Below are 23705 nucleotides of genomic sequence, written 5' to 3'. Positions count from 1 at the left end.
TTGTAACATAGATTATCACAATGCAAGGGGAAACGAGGACCGTGCAAATGGAGAGGATCAGTTATGAGCTAAGTCGTTCAGCCAATAAATACTTTTTGTGCAACTACTGCTGTGCTCTATTCCTACTAACATTTTATATAATATAAATATTATATAAATATTATACTATATATTTTGTGAGTTTTGATTACTCACAAAAACAAATATCACATTGCAAAAATACATCCCAAATCTCAAATAACAATACCAAACGCACAAGAAATACACAGTAAAAGTTTGCAAAATAACCTTGTAACGGAGTCTTATATATTTCGGCTATGAATATAGGTGTTATTGGTTCAGAACATTTTTCTAAAATGTTACATATGTGTTGATACCATAATAAAACTCAAGTGCCAGTAATGGAATGCCTCGAAATACTTTTGAAAGTGCCTATGCAAGCTGCACTTGACAGTGGACTGTGCTTGCAGTGAGTCAAACCAGAAACACAACACAGGGTCTGCCTGGCGCACCAAAGACTGGACCAGGCACCCCTGGGCTGCCCCATGCCACCAAACAGTCTGAGCCACGGCCACCACAGCTCAGGAATCTATACCTAGCAACTCCATCCCTGCACTTTGAGAGTCATTTAAAAACTATCTAAAATATTCACATAAAACTTCTGCTCTCGTTTTCTTCTACTGTGGATTGTGTGTGAAAAAAGGGCATAGACTGTCCCTGACATCCCAGCCCACAGTGATGAAAGAACTTCTATACCAAACAGTAAGTCTAGATATGCCATTCAGAAAATAGGATACCACAAACCAAAACCAAAACGATAACAAATATATGATTTTATGCCTAAATGTCACCATGTTGGCAAAATTCCCAACTGGTAATAACCACATATAGAAACAAAATACAAAATGAGCTTTAAGGTACTTAACTGTGACACATCTATTAAGTTGTTTGTAACATAATAGTTTATCTTTTTAAAGAAGCTTATAACATTCTCTTATCTACAGCACCTGTATCTAAATTTAGATACTTACATTATTACACTCTCCAAGGAAATACAATGCAAATCCATCAGCTTTTGTGGCTGCCAAAGTAATAAAAAAGGAAGAAACTAATCTCAATGGAAGAATATAACACGCGTGAATTCTCTAAGGTGAGACCTCAAATACGAGTCTTTTGAATGGATTTGTTAGCAAAATTAACGGTCATGCAGTAAACTGAACAAAATAATTTATGGCTTTACTGAATCACATAATTAGAATATTAGCTATTGCAATTTTTAAGATGTGACACCCTCAAATGCATACAGCAATGTACTATGTAATAATACATCTGTCAAAATGTGAATATCAGAACTATTAGAAAATATTTTTAAAATTTGAGACTTACATTTAATTTTTAAAGTATTTAAAACTAGACAAAGTGATATTCATAATACTGGATAACCAATAATATAGGCATCAACCGGAAAGAACGATGTACATATGCTTACATCTCATCAGTGAAGAGAACATAATTTAACTTTATCTTCGGTTTAATTTTTCTACTAGGAGGAATATAAAACGTTTCTTACCAATTTTAATGATGCTACTCAATTCATAGAGGAGTAGTTGGTTGTCTCCTCCTGTATCCAACCGTTGTTCTATATAGCTGTTTAGTTCGTATACAACTCCCTGCATATTTGTATCTTGATACTATGAATTAAAAAAAGACATAATTAAAGATAATAAAATAAAAATTCCTTAGTTTGTAAAACATACTATTAATATATATGGCTTTATGTTAATAGCTATTCATTATGCTTTTATAGAGCGTGATTTAAATATTATGATCTACTATAAACACAGATTGAAAATTAAAATTGCTACAACTTACTCAGAATTATCTATAGACTCCAGGCATGCTTATTTATGTTAAAACATCGAATGTTACAAATTACAATTTTGTTTCTGAAGTTTTATATTGATATATGATGTATCAGGCAACTAGATCAGTAAAAACATTCAAAAGTTTGCTAACTGAATGAAACATCCTAATATGCTAGAAAAGTCCCCCCGTGCATCGCACCGGGTGAAACACAGTTTATTACTCTCCACTCACTTGGGTCCACGTGGTGACCACTCTAGTCTGACCTCAACTCTGCCACTAGAACGAGATCAGGAGCCGCTGCCGTAGTAGCAGCAGCCCCGCTGCAAGCCCGTGGCCCTAGGCTGCACCGCCGTGCAGGAACAACAGCAGGTGGACAAAGGTCTGGGAAGAAGGTGGAAGCGAAACTGCTATAACCAGCACTGTGTCTTCTTCAAAGGGCTGAAAACAGTCTTCTAGTGAGCTTCCCTGCTACACAGCTTGCCTTCTTAAGCCTCTTCTCCTAACATCAACCATGGCGAACTTTAAAATAAAATAAAATTCTGTGGCTCAAAACACTCTTGGGGTTTTTCCCACTGTACTTAGAACAACAGCCTCCTCCCAGCGTGGCCTTCGCACTGCAAGGTGTGGTTATTTTCTGCCTCGGAATCCGTCTAGCCACCTCTCTCTCTCTCTCTCTCTCTCTCTCTCTCTCTCTCTCTCCCTCTCTCCCTCTCTCTGTCTTTGTCTCTGTCTCTGTCTCTCTCTCTCACCCTCTCTCTCTCTCTCTCCCTCTCTCCCTCTCTCTCTCTCTCTGTCTCTGTCTCTGTCTCTCTCTCTCACCCTCTCTCTCTCTGTCTCTCTCTCTGTCTCTCTGTCTCTCTCTCGCCCTCTCTCCCTCTCTCTCTCTCTCTCTCTCTGTCTGTCTCTCTCTCTCTCTCTGTCTGTCTCTCTCTCTCTCTCACCCTCTCTCTCTCTCTCTGTCTCTCTCTCTCTCTCTGTCTCTCTCTCTCTCTCTCTCTCTCTCCCTCTCAGCAGGCCTATTGCTTGCTGTTACTGTTGAACACCTGTGAAATGAATAAAGAATGGCTGAACCAATCAGTCAATCATTCCACAGACATGCGCAGCCAATCCTGACAACCTACTATACGTAGGAACACTTCTAGAAACAAAAAACGCTAGAGCATGAACAAAATAAAGTTCCAGTCCTCAAGGAACTTACATTCCCGTTGTTAGAGAAGAAGTAATCTACACGGTGTGAAGGAAGGCAGTGGTCACGGTGCAGAAAGGAGAGCTGGGACGGCTGACAGTAAATGCCTTTGGAGGGAGAGGGCTACCTTTTAAATAGGATGGTCAGGGAAGGGAAGGTTCAGTGACATGAGATATGGGGACAGACTCCAATGAAACTTAGAACCCGTAAGGGCTGAAGTCTGCCCATCATCCACCACCTCTCTTGGCTTCTGCCCTATTAACAGACTCAAGTTCCAGCAGGCCCCAGAAAATCAAGTATCAAGGATGACTTGTCAAGAGATGAATACACACCAAAGGGAATGGATTAGATTTAAGTATCAAGGATGACTTGTTAAGAGATGAGTACACACCAAAGGGAATGGATTAGATTTAGCTGATGTATAGAAACCTCGGAAACAAAGGAGAACAGAATAGGCTGGAGCTACTCGCAGGTGCTGGAACACGCTAGAATAAAGATGATGGTGGACCAGGCAAGTTTTTCATATGGGTGCAAAAAGCAGAAGTACTGGCTTCAGTGCGCCAGTGCTTGCTTGGCTAAAACCTATTCCCCAAAATGGCTATGGCTGACATAAAATGAAGCTGAAAACCAGAACTTCCCTGGTATATATTCCAACCTTGGCAACACTGGAATGCTAGAGTGGATTTGTCCTGTACGACCTGTTTACCCATCCCCTAGCTATGTTCCACGGGCACTCCCTTCATCAAGGCCACGAAAAATGCACCCCGAGGCCACACCCGCCTGGCCTGTGTGAAGAGCTCTGCGGTGTGGGCCTCGGATGACTAGGGGCACCACCGCCCTCCAACAGGGTCCCCTGCTTCACTGAGAAGATGGGATCTTGGCGTCGAGGGGACAAGAGGCAGCACATAATCTCCAGAGGTAAGGTATTGTTAGCAAAATGGACAAAACTGAAGCTGCTACCAGAATGACCTGGCCAGCAGAGCTCTTTGACATTGGATCAAGCACTCGATCAGTGTTCCTGGAACTGAAATAGATAGGGCGACCTACTATTTTTTCATTTGTCTGGAGAGAGAAGTTCTGGGTTAAGCGAACAAAAATCTGACTTAATTACCACAGCAGGAAGTCAGGTACCTCAGTGAATTCCAGACTTGAGCCACTTCACAGAACTTCCTGAATAAAGCCAGGGGAGACCAGGTCCCCTCGAGGAAGGATTCTGATTCACAGCCCCAACTTCACAGTGCTTCTTCCTACATTCCCCAAAGGGGTCTGCTGTCTTTAAGCTGGGTAACTGTGCACTGGGCGAACGGGAAATCAGCAGAGTGATAGTGAAAACGTGCGTAAGAATCAAGAACACTTGAAATTCCGATGCCTACAAAACCTGACAGCGTTGTATGGGGTCGCAAAAGCTTTTGTTGTTTCTTATCATCTGTAAAAGGATCCTATTTGAGCTATTCCAAGTTTTGAAGAACTCCAGAGAAAATATTCTACTCTAATATACCCTTTCTTCCTTACCGCTCATCAGAACCACTCATTCTATAACCCCCCCACCCCAAAGTCCTGGGAAAGAGCTTATCTGAGACTGAAGCCAAGAGATAGAGACTGAGTCTTAATGACAGACTTTGAACCCCTAGACCCAGCCATGCAAAAGCCTTCAAGCCTAAAATTCTATCCCTAGGCATTTCTTTTTCATGAATCAATCCATTCTTCGAATATACCCTCTTTTTAGTGGGGAAGGGATACTTTAGCTAGTTTTAAGGTGGGTGTTTAGTCACTCAATAGAGGAGTCCCTATAAAAATGATATACAGACTGACCCTTTTCTCTGACAATGTAATTCTGACAATAGGCCCTTTAAAATGACCAGAATGCAGTGCTGACATTAATGACCAGCTGTCCTCCATCTCTTTTGGACAGGAAATGGGTTGTCACACACAAGTGAGAACAAGAAGCCATTGGGGTTATGGACAGTTTATCATGAGATTTCCTGTCAAGTCTCTGGGCTTCATTTTTTTCTTTTGTGTAACAAGAAGATCGAAATATATTGTCTTTAAAATACCTTTCAACAGTAACCTTCTGTGATGATCTATGACCTCCATTTTGTTGTTGTTTATATTAAACTTCAAATTCTAATCTTGAATCTAACAGATGGGTTAGTACACCCTGTCTGCTTTGATAAGCAATGACAATTGCATAAATCTCATAAGAGAAAAATGTTTAATTATGATTACTAAACTATACAAATGTAATATTACCTCTAAAATATTAAAGATGTACCTCCATAGTTAGTGGATCATTCAAACCATAAAACATTGAAAATTTTAAATTATGTATAAATGTGAATAACAGGAATAATTATTATTTGGTTCTTAGCCTTATGGCCATCTTGCTGGTCATGAGCCCTAACACGAGAGGGAAGGAAGACGCAACAAGTGGAGATGAACATCCAAAAATGTACTTCTCTTACGGAAACAACATGATGAAGAAAGTTTACTAAGGGATCGATTCCATTCAGTTGAATAAACTTTCAATTCTATATCTTGACTAATAGAAAATTACAATAGTATATTAATGAAGTTGTTAAGAACTTGTGTTTGCACAGCATTTTTAACTTCACAAAGTCCTTTCACCACTGCCTTTATTAAAAGAACCCATATAAAGTATATACTGAGTATCACTGAGACATTCCTCAATCAAGATGAGTTAGAACTCTAAGGTACAATGAGTTGGGCGGTATAAACCTTAGAATCAAACTGGACATGGCCAACCTCATTTTCTGTTCCACGCTGGTTTCCATGCAGTACTTGCTTTTCATTAGAGCAACCACTAAAACAATGGATTTGCAGAGATATGACTTCATTGACAGGACTGTAGTGACCTAACATTAAAACTGGGAACTACGTCAGGTTACTACTGAAACTGTGAGCTCCAGCAAGCTCTGACAGACGGTTTTGTTTCCCATGAAACAATGGGATGTCCTAAATCCCATTAGTATGTCCTGAATCATCCCTGTGGGTTTGTTGTGGTGCCTAACGGCATTTGGAACACAGTTTGGGAAGCAGGGGAACGGCCACTCTTTCACCCAGAGGGAAACAGTATTTTATGAGACACAGTGGTAATGAATGGAGAAGTATTAACTCTTGGTTCAGAAAGAAAGCTGAGACCTGGTCTCACCAGAAGAGTAAATGTCCTCAGACTTGCTAAAGTGAATTAGGTGTTGAAACACAGATTGGAAGAGTTTAGAGGCAATTCAAGAATGGAATGGGAGAGAGAACAAGATGAAGTCTGTGACGCCTGCTGGCGCCAGGAGCCCATGACTCCGTGAGGGGTTACTGACATATCTCAAAGCACTGCAACAAACACACTAGAAAACAGAGTGACATGGGGGTTAAGCTGGATAAGTACTTAAAAGCATGCAAAATGAGCTCTTAGTTTCCAGTATGAAGCTCAATGTTTGAATAATATCGTCTCATCATCATTCTTTAGATTTTTCCTGTTCCTTTTTTAAATTTACCTTTTTTTTAAAAAAAATAACTTTTTGTTTTGATGTAATTTCAAACCTACAGAAAACTATAAGACTAGTACACGAAACTCCTGCATACCAACAATTCTTTACATTTTGTCATATTTGCCTTATCCTCTTGGTAAATTCTTTCCCTTCCTTCCTTCCTCCCTCCTTCCTTCTCCTTCTCCTCCTTCTTTTTCTCCTTCTTCTTTCTCTCTCTTGCTCCGTCTTTTCTATCTATCTATACACACACACATATATACACACAACAGTAATAAATATTTTTTTCTGAATATTTGAGAACAAGTTGGTATGCTCCTTTTACCCAAACCTTCAGTATATATTTCCTAAGAAAAAGAATATTAAGAGAATACACTGAATTTGTACACTGAACGTGAGAGACATAGTTACAATGCAGTTATCATAATCAGAAAAATTAACATTGCTACAACAATATTAGCTAATTAAAAATTCACATTCATAGAGAACAAACATGTGGACACCAAGGGGGGAAATTGGGGGGGCGGTGGGATGAACTGGGAGATTTGGATTGACGTGTATACACTAATATGTATAACATAGATGACTAATAAGAACCTGCTGTATAAAAAATTAATTAATTAAATTAAAATTTAAAAAATTCACATTCAAATTTCATACCTTGTCCCAATAATGTCTTTATAATTATCCCCCGCTCAGTGGTCCAGGTTTGAACTCCAGATCATATATGGCATCTAGTTGTCGTGTCTTTTTGGTATACTTTAATGTGGAACAATTCCACAGTGTTTCTGTGTTCAAGCCTTTCTTGAACTTGATGTTTTTGAAGAATATGGGCCAATTTTGATTTGTCTGATATTTTCTCAAGATTAGATTCAGGTTCTGTGTTTTTGGCAACAATACAATGAGGTGATGAAGCTAGAATACTATCAACCATCCTACATTTGCTATTTGGCATTCTACTGGGAAGAAGAGCTTTCTGTTTTCCCTCATTCATTCATTTACATGAGCCTGGACTCACAGATGCTTATTTTATTCAACATGTGTAATTAATATTAATTAATACTGTTATACATGCATTTTAATGCTCAAATTGTCCCAGATTTGACCAATGGGAAGCCCTTTAAGATATCTCCTACGCCCTTTTGACAAATTTTCATGATGCTTTCAAGACTTTCTTACTTTCTCATCAAATATTTTGCTAGCACTTGAACCAGCCATTTCCGTTTCTTAAAAGAAGTCCTAGATCCTTTTAGTGGCAAATGACATTTAAAATCTAAGAGCTGGAGCTATATGTGCCCACTGTTGCCATTGCTTCTAGGCTTCTTATCAACACAAATATAATATATATATATGAGAGGGCCTTATGTAAATATATATATACATATATACAAATATGTAATTCTTTACTTATTTATTTATAAATACATGTAGAGTAAAAGATTAAAAACTATGAGTTCTTACTGATACTTTCAATTTCAACCAAACACCACAGTGCACACATTCTAATATTCCCCATTTCTATATCTGTAATTCCTCACCCAACAATGAAATATCTTACTGACAATGACTATAACACATTTACATATTTTCTCAAGCCTAGAACATACGGAAGTAGTTTCGGAATTGTTAAGCCATGTCACTGAAAATAGCAAACCTACTAACTAGTTGTCAATATGTTTTAGATTTTTAGGTAAATGTAAGAAATACTAAAATATACAAAAATGAAATGTACAATTCATTAAGTTTTGACAAACAGATACATTCTTGTAACATATACACTAATTAAGACACACGAAATCACCATACAGGACTTAGTTGCATTTCTATTCACAGACTATCTGAAAAAGCAATTAAAATAACAATCTCATTTACAATAGTATGAAAAAGAATAAAATACTTAAGAATAAATTTAACCAAGGTGGTAAAAGATCTGTATGCTAAAAATTATAAAACATTGATGAATGAAATACAAGAAAGCACAAATAAATGAAAAGATACCCCCATACTCATGAATTTGAAGAATTAATATTGTTAAAATGTCAGTGGTATCCAAAGTGATCTACAGATTCAATGCAATCCTTATCAAAATTCCAGTGGCATTTTTCCTAGAAATAGAATAAAAAATCCTAAGATTGTATGGAACCATAAGAGGCCCTGAATAGCAAAAGCAATCTTGAGAAAGAAGAGAAAAGGTGGAAGCATCACACGTCCTGGCTTCAAACTATATTATAAAGCTATAGTAATCAAAACAGTATGGTACTGTCATAAAAACAGACACTTACCAAATGGAACAGAATAGACAGCCCAGAAATAAACCCATGCATATGAGGTCAACTACTCTTTAACAAGGGCAACAAGAATACACGGCATTGAAAGGATAGTCACTTCAGTAAATGTTGATTGGAAAACTGGATATTCACATACAAGAGAATGAAATTGGACCCTTATCATATGCCATACACAAAAATCAACTAGAAATAAAGACTTAAATGTAAGACCTGAATACTGTATTGCATATCTGAAATATGCTAAGAGTAGATCTTCAGCATTCTCACCACACACAAAAAAAGAAAAAGGTAACTATGTGAGTGATGACTGTATTAATTAACTTTATTGTGGTAATCATGTTACAACATATATCAAATCATCACCCTGTATACTTTAGACATATACAATTATTATTTGTCAAAAAAAGAAAAGGAAAATAATTTTTAAAATAAATGTAATTTTTAAAATAAATAATAAACATTTCAGCAATAATAATAAAGGTATAGAACATTTCATCTTTCTATAAAGTCCCTCCCATGGTCCTTCTTAATTAACCATTTTCCCACTAGAGTGGTGCCTGTTTTAAGAATTTTATGGGAATGGAATCACACAACATGAACTATTTTGAACCTTGCTTTATTTGTTCAACATAGTATTATTGATATTCATCCATGTTGGTGTGTGTTCCGGTAGCTTGTTCCTTTCTATTTCTGGTAGCATCTGTGGTATAAATATACCACAAATTGTTTATCTGTTCTACTATTGTTGGATATCTGGGATGTTTTTGTTTCCAGCTTTGGAATATTGGGAATAAAGCTGTTATGAACATTGTTGCAGAAGTCATTTTGTGAACACAGTTTTTCAATTATATTAGAATAAAGGCCACATGTAACAAACCAACAGCTAACATCATACTCAATGATGAAAAGCTGAAAGCATTTCCTCTAAGATCAGGAACAAGACAAGGATGTTCACTCTCGCCACTTTTATTCAACATGCTTTTGGAAGTCCTAACCACAGCAGTCAGAGAAGAAAAAGAAATAAAAGGAATACAAATTGAAAAGGAAAAAGGAAAACTGTCACTGTTTGCAGATGACATGATACTATACATAGAAAACCCTAAAGACACCATCAGAAAAGTACTAGAGCTCATCGATGAATTTGGTAAAGTTGCAGGATACAAAATTAACATACAGAAGTCTGTTGCATTTCTATACACTAACAGTGAACTATCAGAAAGAGAAATTAAGGAAAAAATCTCATTTACCACCATATCAAAAAGAATAAAATACCTAGGAATAAACCTATCTAAGAAGGCAAAAGACCTGTACTTGGAAAACTATAAGACACTGATGAAAGAAATTTAAGAAGACACAGACATTTGGAAAGATAAACAGTGTTCTTGGATTGGAAGAATCAATAATGTTAAAATGACATACGTCCCAAGGCAATCGACAGATACAGTGCAATCCCTATCAAAACACCAATGGCATTTTTCACAGAACTAGAACAAATAGTTTAAAAATTTGTATGGAAACACAAAAGACCTCGAATAGACAAAACAATCTTGAGAAAAAGAACAGGGCTGGAGGAGTAATGCTTCCCCACTTCAGACTACACTACAAAGCCACAGTAATCAAAACAGTATGATACTGGCACAAAAACAGACACAAAGATCAATGAAACAGAATAGAGAGCCCAGAAATGAACCCACACTTATATGGGTAATTAATCTATGACAAAGGAGGCAAGAATATACAATGGAGCAAAGACAGTCTCTTCAGTATGTGGTGTCGGGAAAACTGGACAGCTACATGTAAACGGATGAAATCAGAACATTCTCTAACACTATACACAAAAATAAACTCAAAATGGATTAAAGACCTAAATGTAAGACCAGATACCAGAAAACGCCTAGAGGAAAACATAGGCAGAACACTCTGACATAAATCACAGCAATATTTTTTGGATCTCTTAGAGCAAAGGAAACAAAGGCAAAAATAAATAAATGGGACCTAATTAAACTTAAAAGCCTTTGCACAGCAAAGGATATCACTGACAAAACAAAAAGACAACTTACTGAATGGGAGAAGATATGATATGATATGATATGACTGATAAGGGGTTAACATCCAACATACATAAACAGCTCATACAACTCAACATGAAAAAAACAGCTCATACAACTCAACATGAAAAAAAACAACTGATTAAAAAGTGGGCAGAAGAAGTGAATAGACACTTTTCTAAAGAGGAAATGCAGATGGCCAAGAGGCACATGAAAAGATGCTCAACATCACTAATCATCAGGAAAATGCAAATCAAAACCACAGTGAGGTATTACCTCACACTTATCAGAATGGCTATCATCAAAAATCACAAATAACAAATGTTGTTGAAAAGCGAACACTTGTGCACTGCTGGTGGGAATGGAAATTGGTGCAGCCACTGCGGAAAACAGTATGGAGGTTTCTCAAAAAGCTAAAAATAAAACTACCTTATGACCCAGCAATTCCTTTCCTGGGTATATATCAAAAAAACTCAAGAACACTAATTCAAAAAGATACATGTACCCCAATGTTCATAGCAGCATTATTTACAATTGCCAAGATATTGAAGCAACCTAAGTGTCCATCAACAGATGAATGGATAAAGAAGATGTGTTATATATATACAACGGAGTACTACTCAGCCATAAAAAAGAAGTAAATTTTCCCATTTGCAGCAACATGGATGGACTTGGAGAGCATTATGTTAAGTGAAATGAGAAATAGAAAGACAAATACTGTATGATATCATATGTGGAATATAAAAGATACAACTAGTGAATAAAATGAAAAAGAAGCAGACTCACAGATATAGAGTCTAAATTAACGGTCACCAGTGGGGAGAGGGAAGTGGGGAAGGGCAATACAGGGCTAGAGGATTAAGAGGTACAAGCTATTATATTACATATAAAATAAGCTACAAGAATATGTTGTACAACATGGAGAATATAGCCAATATTTTATAATAACTATAAATGAAGTATCACCTTTAAAAATTGTTAATCACTAAACTGTATACCTGTAACTTATATAATATTGCATAGCAACTATACTTCAATAAAAAATAAATTTTTTAAAAAGTAATACTTAATTCTCAGAAAAAAACTGAAACAAAATTATACTAGGCAAATACATGACAGGGATATTCCTGGGTCAAAAAGTAAATGCATGTTCAACTTGACAAGAAAGTGGCAAACATTTTTCAATGTTATATATTAAAGATCAAGTTATCAAAATGATTTGAGTATTTTAGAGGAAAGTAAAGTATAAATATAGGTCATTTACTTCACACAAACACCACAGGCAGAAGAATTCTAACTAAGGATGAGCAATTGCAATGAACAGTTAAGAAAACCTGTGGCCTCAAAGGCATCGTGGGAGAAAAAGAGAACAGGGCTAGGAAAGAGGGTGCTACTGACCCTTTTGCAAATGCTTATTTTAAAAGTTTAAAAGTCCTCAACAGCAAGCAAGGGATTAGTAGATATTCATCCTGAGCCTATCCTAACACTAAGAGGAAGCTGCCTCGCTTGTCCTGCCACATAACTGAGTGCAGAGGGAAGGCTACACGTGGCGCTAGTTCAGAGGAAGCGTCTTACGAAAAGCTGCAAAGGATGGAGAAAACAGGAGGAAGGCAGGAGACCAACGAGCAGGACATGAGGACAGAATGATCACAGCTTACACTCACGAAAGACAGTAAATTCACATTAAAAGCGGCGAAAGCAAGCAGGCTGAGAGTCTAGAAATGAGTGAGGCATTCTTTTGAAAACACATCATCAGCTCAACACAAGGACAGAAATAATAAAAACTAATATTCCTAAAGAACACTTGAAGTTTTCAAAGGACTATTATTAATTAATTTAATTTAGGGCAAAAAGGTCCATGAGATGAAAGGGCTTTTCATAATAAAAATTTAATTTAGGAAGAATGACTCCAGGAGATAAAATAGTTTCAAATCACTCAAGATAAAATAGTTTCAAATCACTCAAGTAAAATAGATTCAAATCACTTAAGACTGCTAATAGAAAACAAATTAAGTTATCAGGAGAAGATGAATAAAGAGAAGGTTAGAGAAACAAAAGATGTATCTAAGGGCTTTACCTAGTAGGTATACTTCTGAATGTCAGTAAATAAATAAGTCTTTTTAAGCAAATATTTATTCACCAACGTGTCAAGCACTATTGTAAGTATCAGATAAGGCTCTAAGGCTCACGGAATTTAAATCCCAGTGAGGAGAAAGTGATAACCAAGAAAATATCAGCTTGTGATAACATCTATGGCAAAAATGAAACATATTTATGACTTTGTTGCCACCTTTAATGTAATAAACTGCGATCTAGGAGAAACTGGATTTTATGCACTACTCTTTGGCTGGATCATTACTATTTTCGTTTTTCATTCAATAAGGAAATGTGCACAAAATAATGGCCTTTAACTAGCCTTTGGTTCTGTGGCCAAGACCAAACTCTACTAAGACCGAAGAGCTTAATACTGTTTCTCCATTGTTAATACTTCTCAACATCTATATTCTAAAATTGAGTTGTGGTTGCCAAGAATGGTCTTAAAAAACAGGTAATAATTTAAAATCTTGTGAAAGAAGAATGTGTTCAGTTCCCATTTTTTAAAAGAATTATCATAATGGTTTGATATTGTTTTTAATCACCACCGTCATGATTAATAGGATCTGTATTCTTCTATACATCACTCATATATCATTTTATTATCATTGATCAGGAACAAACTTTAATAGACAGATGATTGGTATGTTTAATTTATTGTTAAGATTATGGGTTTCATCCTTAGTACAAGAAAACAAAAATCACTATCTTTGACCACCGTTTTCCAGTATGTAAATAGAATGAAATATTTTCGTATAGCAGATGGATGCATTCAGTTACATAGGGAAATATTTTGCAACTAGTTCTCTCAGGAAACCGAGGTGCTTAGAACTGATACTCCACACGGGTTTCTATGGCTATAGTTAATAACTAGTGGCAAAGCCTGTGAAATGAAATTTAGCTAAAACAAACAATGCCATGCTTTATGAGACATTTTCTTTTGGGTTTCCACAAAACTCAAGCTGGAGTGCCTGAAGCTATTTTGACCTGTGTGATCTGGAAAACACAGACTCTGCTTGCAGGCTTCCAGCCAGTATTCTTCGGGAAAGTGGGTGATTTTCCATCAGGGTGAGAAATACTTGTTGCGCTCTTTGATATTTAAAATTCAAAATGCCAGAATTTCACTTTACCTGATAGGAATGCTACATTTCTGCCCGCTCTGGCTTCTCTGTCCTACAGATATGCTGATAATCAATGGGATGGTGACCTGCCTGTCCTCTAGGGCCTTGTTTCTAAGTATCATATTCAACTGTCCAAACCCCACCTCTTAGCCAAATCCTGATTAAAGTAAATTATATATAGGGAGATTTTAGAAGACATGCTTTCTCTCTGCTTCTCCACACATTCTAACTTCTGTCCTTGGGCCACAGCACACGAGCCCTGTGATTATCAACTGGAGGCGGGGTATAGGTAACATGAAACATTACTCCAGATAATTCTGCCATGTGTCTACCTACTCTCGCTGTTTGTATATCACCTTCACTTACTGAACAGCGAACCACATTTTAATAGTATGTCTTTGAAACTTACTAAAGATGGATGTAAGATTATATAAACAGATTTGTACTTTCATGAAATTTAGCAATGATAATAAAAACTTTGTCCTTAAGAATAATTGACTGGTATCCTTCCCTAAGACATGTAAAAATAAATAAAGGAAACCTTATTTAAATTGGAATCAGTTAAGGGCAGAAGGGGGAACTCTCATGCAGACCCCAAACAGGAAGAGACTATCTTGCATCTCCAACTGGGAGAAGGCTGCTTACTACCTTAACTACCCAGTAGAAGAAAAGAAAATCTTCACCCGGCCCAGGCACAGCCCAGCCAACAAGAGACTGTCACAACTCAGCCAATGAAAAGACACTACACTCTGAACTCCCAGTTTCCTCCAGTGGACTCCTTGCTTATTAAGAGCCCCTCCAAACTTCCCCTTTTCCTCTGTAAAAGACCATTCCTATCCTTTGTCTGGACTTGCTTATAGTCTTTGCTATAACATTCTTATCCCAAATTGCAATTCTCTGCTACTCCTGAAAAAAACATACCTTGCTGGTAAAATAACTGTCTTTTATTTTTAAGGTCAACTTTACACAAGTGAAACAACCTACTTTGGTTCAGTTTCACATAACTGGAAGTTAACTGCCTGCTTATTCATAGAAAAGTGCTGACTATTCCAATTTTTATTTCTCCTCTTCTGTTTCTTCCCCTATTTTGTTTCTTTGGTTATATTTGTTTTCTGATAACCAATTAACAATTCTTTTTAAGACTGATATGGTATAAAAAGAAATTGAAAGTGAGTAAATGGGAATTAGTTGCCAAGGAAAAGACTTGATGTGTCCTGGGGAGGCTGCCGAAGGTGGGTGAGGCCCCTTGGGCACTCAAGGGCTGTGCAGCAACCAACTTGCCCCCTGTCCCAAATCATCACGTTTTCTCTTCTCTACTGTATTATTTCCATTAGTGTATTTCTGTTGTCATTTATCCCATTTTTAAAAAGACAAACCAAACATTTTAAAAAGAAAATATCTCAGGGGTGGAGAGTGGAAAGTGGTCAAAAGATACAAACATTCAGTTATAAAATAAGTAAGTTCTGGGGATACAACGCACAGCATCGTGACTATAATTAATAAGACTGTATTGGATATTTGAAACTTGCTGAAGGGAGTAAATCTTACAGTTCTCACCACAGGAAAAAGACCTTTATAACTATGTGTGGTGGTGGATGTTAACTAGACCTATTGTGAGGATAATTTCACACTATGCACATATATTGAATCATTATGTTGTATACCTGAAACTAACGAAAGATTATGTGTCAATTATATCTCAAGAAAAATATCTCAACTCCCTATTTAGCTACCACCCTATTTCTCTTCTCTCTTTTAAGGCAAGACTCCGTAAAACAATTGTCTATATTTGCTGCCTACAATTTCTCTTCTTCCTCTCCCTTTCCCTCCCTCTCCTTCTCTCTCTCTCTCTCTCAAACTCAACCTAATATCTCCAGTAAAACAGCTCTTACTTAAGTCACCAATGACTCCACATTGCCAAATCCAGTTGTCAACTCTCAGGCTCCATTACCCTTGAAATACAGGCAGCATTTAACACACCGGTGATCATTCTCTCTGTCTTGACATAATTTCTCCTCCTTGCCAGGATGCACACACCCCTGGTCCTCCTCTTGCCCCTTGGACACCTCTTTTCAGTCTCCGTAGGTCCTCCTCCCATCTCAGACTTCTAAATGTTCTGTGCCAGGGCTGGCCTTTGGCTTTTATCCTCTCTTCTCAAACCACGCGCACTTCCTAGGTGACCTCATGCAGCCTCACCACTCTACACACCATCCTACACGCTGATGATTCTTAACTTGTCCATATTATTAAGACTTCTCAGAGTTATATCTCTAATCCAGATCATTTCCCTATACTCCAGACTTAAATATATCCAGCCAACTACTTAACATCTCTATTTAGAAATCTACTAGGTATCTCAGACTTAGCACATCTAAGACTAAGCACCCAGTAGTGACCTCTGTTTACCCCTCCTCCACACACACCTTGACCTGCCCCTCTGGCAAACACTCCCATCTAAGTAATAGCAACTCACCCTTCCATCTGCTCAGGCAAAACCTCGATGCGATCATTGCTCTTTTTTGTCTTTTTTTATACCAGACGTCTGATTAATCGGCAGTTCTTGTTCACTCTACTTTCCAAATATACGTAGAATTCAGTCTACCGAATCCAAACACTTCTCCCCACCTCCATCATCAGTCGGGTCTAGCCATCTTCATCTCTCACCAGGATTACTGCACTAGCCTTCTACCTGCCACCGCCCTCGGCAACGAAAATGCTGCCGAATTTATTAAGATTTCTGCACTTACGTTTGCACTAGTAAAACTGGTCAATACTTTTTCTATTTTGTATAATGCTCTAATTTTTGTTTTAGGAATAAAATTCTGTCTTGAGTGAGATAAGTTATTTTCTTAGCTTTGGAAATACATACTTTATATTATGTAGGAATTTTCTCCTTTTGTATGTTTGGTGGAATTATCCAGTAAACGCTTTTGGGCATCATGCCATTTTAGGGGGTCTTTTAATAACTTCTCAGTTTTTTTTCGTTGGTTAACAACATATTTAGGTTTCTTAACTCTTTTTCAATCAATTTTAATAATTTAAAATTTCCTTAAAATTTCCCATTACATCTAATTTTTCAAATGCATTAGTATCTACTATTCCTTATTAAATTAGTAATAATCGCCCTGTTGCCTATACTATAGTTACCTTTCCTTTCGAATTCCTTAATATTTGTTATTTTCTTATTTCTTGAATAGATTGCCAAACACAGCCTATTTTATTGATCTATTTAAGAAAATATATTTTTCATTATTAATCAAGCCTGTATTTTAAATTGTGGGCCATTAATTTCTTTTCATTAATTCCCTCTGCTTTTAAAAAGTTTATTTTTGGTGTTCTAGAAATGAATATAAGAATATAAATTTTCATCCTATTGCATACCTTAGGTTTGGTAGATTTTGTCCCCATTTTACATTTGAGCCTTTTAAAAGTTATTTTTTTAAAAGGTCACCCAGATGAAGAGTGGCAAAGTAGAAATTCAAATCTAAGTGTGATTTACACTATACCAGAGAAGTTCTTTTGAATGTATCACACGCAAAAGACATAGAGATGCAATTCACACAAAAAGAAACATAGTTAACATATGGCAATATGTTTATTTGCTTTAAAAAATATATTAAAATAGTGGCATGTCATTTACACAAGAAGAGATATAATTGCTAATCAAACTGGGTTAAAATGAAACAATAATTTGATAAAAAAAACTTAACAATGTATATTAATTGTCATAAAATATTTGTGTCCTTTGACCAAGTAGCCTCGAATCAGTGTTTTTCCTCAGGACATATTTCATAAGACTAAAACTGCTATATAAAAATTAGAATATAATGAAACACGTCTACAGCATTTTGAGCGACAAAGTACCCACGAGTTCTAGACCTGGCTAAATTTGTCATATTCTAGCACTCAGGACCCAAATACTCTTCTTATCTTGTTTTCTCTCTCTCTTCCTGTCAGAAGCTGGAACCACTTAACAACAACAGCAACAATAATAGTGAAATAAAAGATTAACTTTGCTGACTAGATGAAAACAGATGACACAGATATGACAGCTACCACATCCCTCTAGATCCCCTCCTGCCTCAACCTCTCTGACCAGGGCTCTTTCCTGCACTCATTCAGTTCTGGCCCAGATGACCTCCTTCTGTGACGCGAACCTTCCTGCCTCTGGGCCCTTGCACTTGCTGTGCCGTCTGCCTGGAGTGCTCTTCCCGCAGCTCTCAGCATGGTTCCCTCCTTCCTCTCCCATAATATTTCCTCAATTACCCTCACTCACACCCCTAGCACCACATCCTCTGTCCTGGCTTTGTCTCTACAGTTACGACCGCTCCTAATCCACCACCACTCTCTATCAGCTCATTCTGCCTTATTCTTCTATGTACTTATCATAATATTTATCACTGCCTGATATATAAAAATTTAAAAAAAAAACTTGCAACTGTCTCCACCACCACCTTCCACACTATGATAACTGGAATACTGTTTTGCACTGTGTCCCTAAAACCTAGAACAGTGCCTGGCATATAAATGCCCAAGAAATACTTGTCTATGGAATGGCAGGTAAGGAGGAAGACACGGAGAGAGGGAGGGATGGAAGGAGAAAGAGAGGAAGAAAGAGGGGACGGAGAAAGGGCTTCAGACTTATAGATCTGACTTGACTTCATGGAAAAAACATCTTCCATTTCTGGATCAATAACCAGAAATGTCCTATAGTTTCTTGGAAAAGCTAATTCTCCCTAAACCCTATTACAGATACATAGTGTCTGAGGGCTACCTGGCCCACCTCGTCTTATCAGGGTCAAGCCACAGTTGGTCTATAATGTCATGGCACTGCCTTCCACCTTCTAAAAAATGTGTTAATAATGCATACTTTGTCCAGAGAATGTCAACCCAGACCCTAAGGAGGCCAACGGGGAAAAAAAATTATTTTAAGTGAGTGTGTCTCACCGGGAAAGACAGAACACAGTCCCTCTAATTAAAGAGCTCTCGTATGGAGTAGGGGGTATAGCCTTTTTTGAGCTGCTACAGAAGTCAAAACAATACTAGTAGATGGCAATTAAAGAGAGATTGTTTGGCGCTGAGTGAGAAAGTATGTCACAATAACCGGAACTGCCCGGAGGGGTAAGAACCTGCGTCACTCAAGAGCGTGCTTTTGACAATGGATGTGCCCTGTGGCCAGTCACCATTTACCAAAAGTTTGCACTAGGATTTCTAAAGCTTAATTTTAACTTAAAACATTGGTATACTATTTTATAATGCAAATTCTATGTATCAGAACTGACCAAGATCTGGGGTATATTCAGAAAAAAAAAAAACAAAAAAAAACAACTTTTAAAGATCCTAGCAACTGATACTATTCTAGGTTATCAGTTCATATAATTATCATTTCTCACCGGGAATTGCATTTTCTCCAAATTTGGTATAAAGTAAAAGAATTTTATAAAATAATAGCAAAGAAAAAATGACTATGTATAGTTTATCATCATTTCTAATGGGCTTAAAGATAGTGTGTGGTATTGCCTGCATCTCTTCTCTCTTCACCCGGAAGAAGGCACTGGCATAGTAAGAAGTAGGTGGCAATCTGAATCCAAGATGTCTTGTGGCGATATTTTGCATAACTATAATATATAGAAATGCATTCAATTAAAAAGTCTACTCCTTGTCTATATAGCTGTTCTCCCCAAAGAGAACCTGGCTTATAATTGAAAGAGTGAGCTGCAGTAACAAAATCAGTTATGACAGACAGTATGGCACAAAATCTTTAAACTGGGGGACCCTGGAGGCGAAGGGCGAGTTCCACCAAACAGGTGGATAGAGTTAGTATATTGAAATAAGCAAGGTATCAGAAGGGCAGCAGAACAGGGTGTAAGGAAAACACGGGGTGGGTTGAAACCACCTTTTTGGGCATCTCTTTTCCCACTTCTCTCAAAAACAACAACAATGTCTAAAATCTTCTGAAGGCTATAAATGTTAAATTGAGGTCAGGGGTTCCCTATAAACTAAAGTTATTCTAAAACGAGAATATTGATGAGTAAGTTGTAGTTTTTTTTCCTACTGTCCTGGTTTTACAGACACCTGGTACTATCTCAGAGATCTGAGATAGTAGCTTTGCCAATATCGACACCCCAGTATCTTCTGACTGCCCAGGTCCACTTGTGAGAATCTTCTTTTATCCTCAAACATGCCTTTTCAGCCATTTCTGCTGCTCTCAGTAGCTGTAAAAATTCCAGGCTGATCCCTCTGCCCCCTGATATACCTCGAAGCACTCAGTCTTGGGAACTTTCCAGGTGTGAACCCTGTAAATGTGAAGTTAATAGTGCATGTACCCAGGAAAACCCTGAGACTTACAGAACCCTTAAGAGTCTGTTAGGTTGCTAGGGACAGAAGGAATTCTGCCCAGTCTCCAACGATGGTCCTGGTCATTTTAAAGATTCCTTTCTACAGATAATCAAAAATAAAGGAATAGATCTATATATGTGATCCTAACAGCAGTACTTCAGTTTATATCTTATGATAAAGAGTGATCTCTTACATAAGGTTGCATCAGATACAATTCTGATTATTTTCAACATTGAATCCACATTTTAAGATCTTTATCTGTAAACAGGATATATAGTTAAGATTCTTTTTCATTTGTAATTACAGAATTATAATTTTGTAGCATTAAACATGGCATGCTAAAATGCTCTCAATACTCATTTCCCATAAGCTTTTAAATTTAAGTCTCATAACTTTAACACTAAGTATTTCTCCTGAACGTGAGAACGGTGCATTTAGTATTTCTAAAAGTACTGAAGAATGTCACATCTTCAACTCACGAGTAGTCACCTTTGTTCTCCCAGAAAGAAGGTACATGAACTTAAAGGCAGGGTCAGCCCGGTAGCACACGTGCAAAGCCACTGAGCAGGGGACGGTGAGGAAGCGGCCTGAGCATTCCGTCGCCACATGGGAACTCGGTGTCAGTGCTGCCTTATCTTATGGTTTTTCAAGAGAAGCCAGAAATCCAATCTTAATATGCACTCTCTCAATATCTAAATGTTGGCCAAAAATTCAGAAAACTCCATAAGCCTGTGCAGGCCAAATGGAACGCATCTGTTAGCTGTATTCAGTTTGAGGCCTCCAATTTCACACCTCTCTCCTCACTGGGTTTACTCCATGCTGATGAGTGATACGTTGGAGAGGGCACTCACTTTTTGTAATTATTCTTCTAACACTTAAAACACGTTAGAGCACTGAAAATATACAAAAGGATTTGTTTCCTATATTGTGGTACCAAAAATGACATTCACGTTACTTACCCTGCTGACTTCCTTAGGGGATGATTCATCTGGGGGATGGAGAAGGAAGGGAGAAAAAATACAGTTAGAAAGTCTGAGTAGTTTCTGAAATACAGAACACGTCATTCACGCTCAATAAACTAGAAGGCTATTTGCAATGCCTCCGCTTGTGAAATCTAGGAATTTGGTTTTAAAACTCTATAAAAGTTAAACAGTAAGTTTAGAGCTAGATGTATGTATTAATTTTGGAGGGAAATGAAATCACACAACAGTTTGCCAGTCGTTTTCAAGATTACCTTTTTAGAGATTCTAAAATGGTAGTACCTGCAAATATGGCTACACTGTGGTTTGTCAAATACACGTACCTAGAAAGGGTTTGTAATATTTGCAATATTCTAAATGACACAACCCACATGAATATCTCAAATGGTCACTGACACTTGTGCTGTGAGGGTTATTTGCAGCATTTCTTATTTGCTGAAATAAGACATGTGCCTGCATGGCACCCTGGTTAAGGCATGAAACACACCTATTAATGGTGCTGCTTTGTACCATGGATCCCAGGAGTTGGCGGGGGTGGGGGGGGGGGTTGTACCAGCATGTCAGCATTCTTTACTAGTAAAATCAGACTCATGGACTGACCTGGTCTAGTTGAGGCCCTCTGAAGGGCTCTCCCCACGAATCTGGCTACAGGGCAAGAATATGCCTGTGTCCACCAGCAGGGTACAAGAAACAAACTGTCCAAGACTCCACTTTAGGTCCACTGGTTAAGAGTATCCCATGCCCAGAAACTGGCTCTGACCCAGAGAAAAGGTGTTGATATGGCCCTTCCAGAGGAAGGGTGACCGGAGCTGGGCCTCTCCAGACCGCTCACATGGAGGCAGCCTTTAATTTCATGCTGTTGCTATCTTGTGTCTTGTTTAGCAACCAAACCCTCTCTAACTACCACCACCAGCACACACTTAACACAGCAGATTTCTAATGTATTCTACATCACCAAAAAGCACAGCCTAACCTATCTCAACACTGACAAAGTTCACAAGCCCAGACAGGGCTGTGATTCTTCTTTCTCCTTCAATATTCTTATTAACTAAACCACTGAGTCCTTTTGTTTCCTCTTTTTTCTTATCTTTCTCAGATTTACTGCTTACCATCCATTTCCACAAATAACATTAAGTCTAGTTCCAAATCACCTATCAACCAGTAACCTTTAAGCTGATCCCTGAATCCAATATCTGCCCTGGCAATCATGCCTACACACACACACACACACACACACACACACACACACACACACACACACTCACCCACCCAGTTTATCTTTCAAAAATATCCCATCTATCATGCCCCTTGGATGCTTCATAATTTAAAGTAAATTAGACTTCAAAACTTGCTGCATGTTGCCTTTACCTGGGAACCTTTTCAAAATTAGCAAGCTTGGGACTAACAGATAGTAAGCGTTCAATAAGCAGTTCCTATTTTTTTGTATTACTGTATTAATACATACTTGCTTATATATTTTTCTTATAATTGTTCCATAACGGTTTGAGCATTGCATCTGATTTCCCTAAGAATGTAACCATGTTATAGGAAAAACATTTATTTTACCTTATACACTGAAGTCACATCATAGAAACATTTTCATTTATTCTTTAACTCCTAACCTCTTATTCTTTTCTAAACCTCTCTGAAGATGGGACTCTTCGATTTAATCATCACAACAAATTTATTAACAGATTATAAAGTTGTAGAGGCATATATGTTTTAAATTTTTTTATTTTTATCTAAGAAATTCAATGAACAGGGTTGAAAATTCAAGGTTGATTAAAACATGCAAAGGAAAGCAGCAGCTGTGTGAACAAGTTTACTGTGGGACTGAATGGAGTTTTCAAGCTGTGACCCTTTGGCACCTTCCACTCTCCAGTCATCAGTACCATCTGAAAGTTAGTTCAAAGGAAGAAGAGCTCGAGTGTCCAGACATCTGTACATAAATGTCCCCTTTGTTTCTTCCTTTAGTTTTGCTTAGTGCTTCTCAAACTTGAGTGTGCATAAGAAACTCTACTGATAAGTATTTGTAAAAACCAATTTTTTTCTTGCTTTATGGACAGAGTATTTGAAAGAAAAATGCTACCTATAACATTTCTGGATTTTTCACCTTATGTACAGATTTAGAAATAAATCATCTATCTCTTCCTCTAACTTAGAAGCCAAACAATTTTTGTTAAATGAATGTCAAGTCCATTACGTTTAGGGAACATGGTCTTTTAGCTGAGGAAATTAATGGGTCCAGTGAATTTGTTAGGATAAGGGAAGCTTCCTTCCTAT

The 23705-nt window shown here is 37.4% G+C and overlaps 1 protein-coding gene across 1 annotated transcript in view; it reads right to left on the bottom strand.

The window, feature by feature from the left end:
* Window positions 1-23705, bottom strand: part of PDE10A (phosphodiesterase 10A) — a 310755-nt gene that overhangs the window by 87921 nt on the left and 199129 nt on the right. The window contains exons 3-5 of the mRNA XM_032651210.1: window positions 21402-21430; window positions 1571-1691; window positions 1032-1081 (exon numbers count right to left, since the gene is read on the bottom strand). Of these exons, the coding sequence (XP_032507101.1) occupies window positions 1032-1081; window positions 1571-1691; window positions 21402-21430 (200 nt within the window). The remainder of the gene's footprint in view (window positions 1-1031; window positions 1082-1570; window positions 1692-21401; window positions 21431-23705) is intronic.

The sequence above is a fragment of the Phocoena sinus genome, chromosome 12, assembly GCF_008692025.1.
Source record: "Phocoena sinus isolate mPhoSin1 chromosome 12, mPhoSin1.pri, whole genome shotgun sequence".
Classification (NCBI taxonomy): Eukaryota; Metazoa; Chordata; class Mammalia; order Artiodactyla; family Phocoenidae; genus Phocoena; species Phocoena sinus.
Note: the sequence above shows the minus strand (reverse complement) of the source record. Positions and strands in the feature narration are given on the sequence as shown.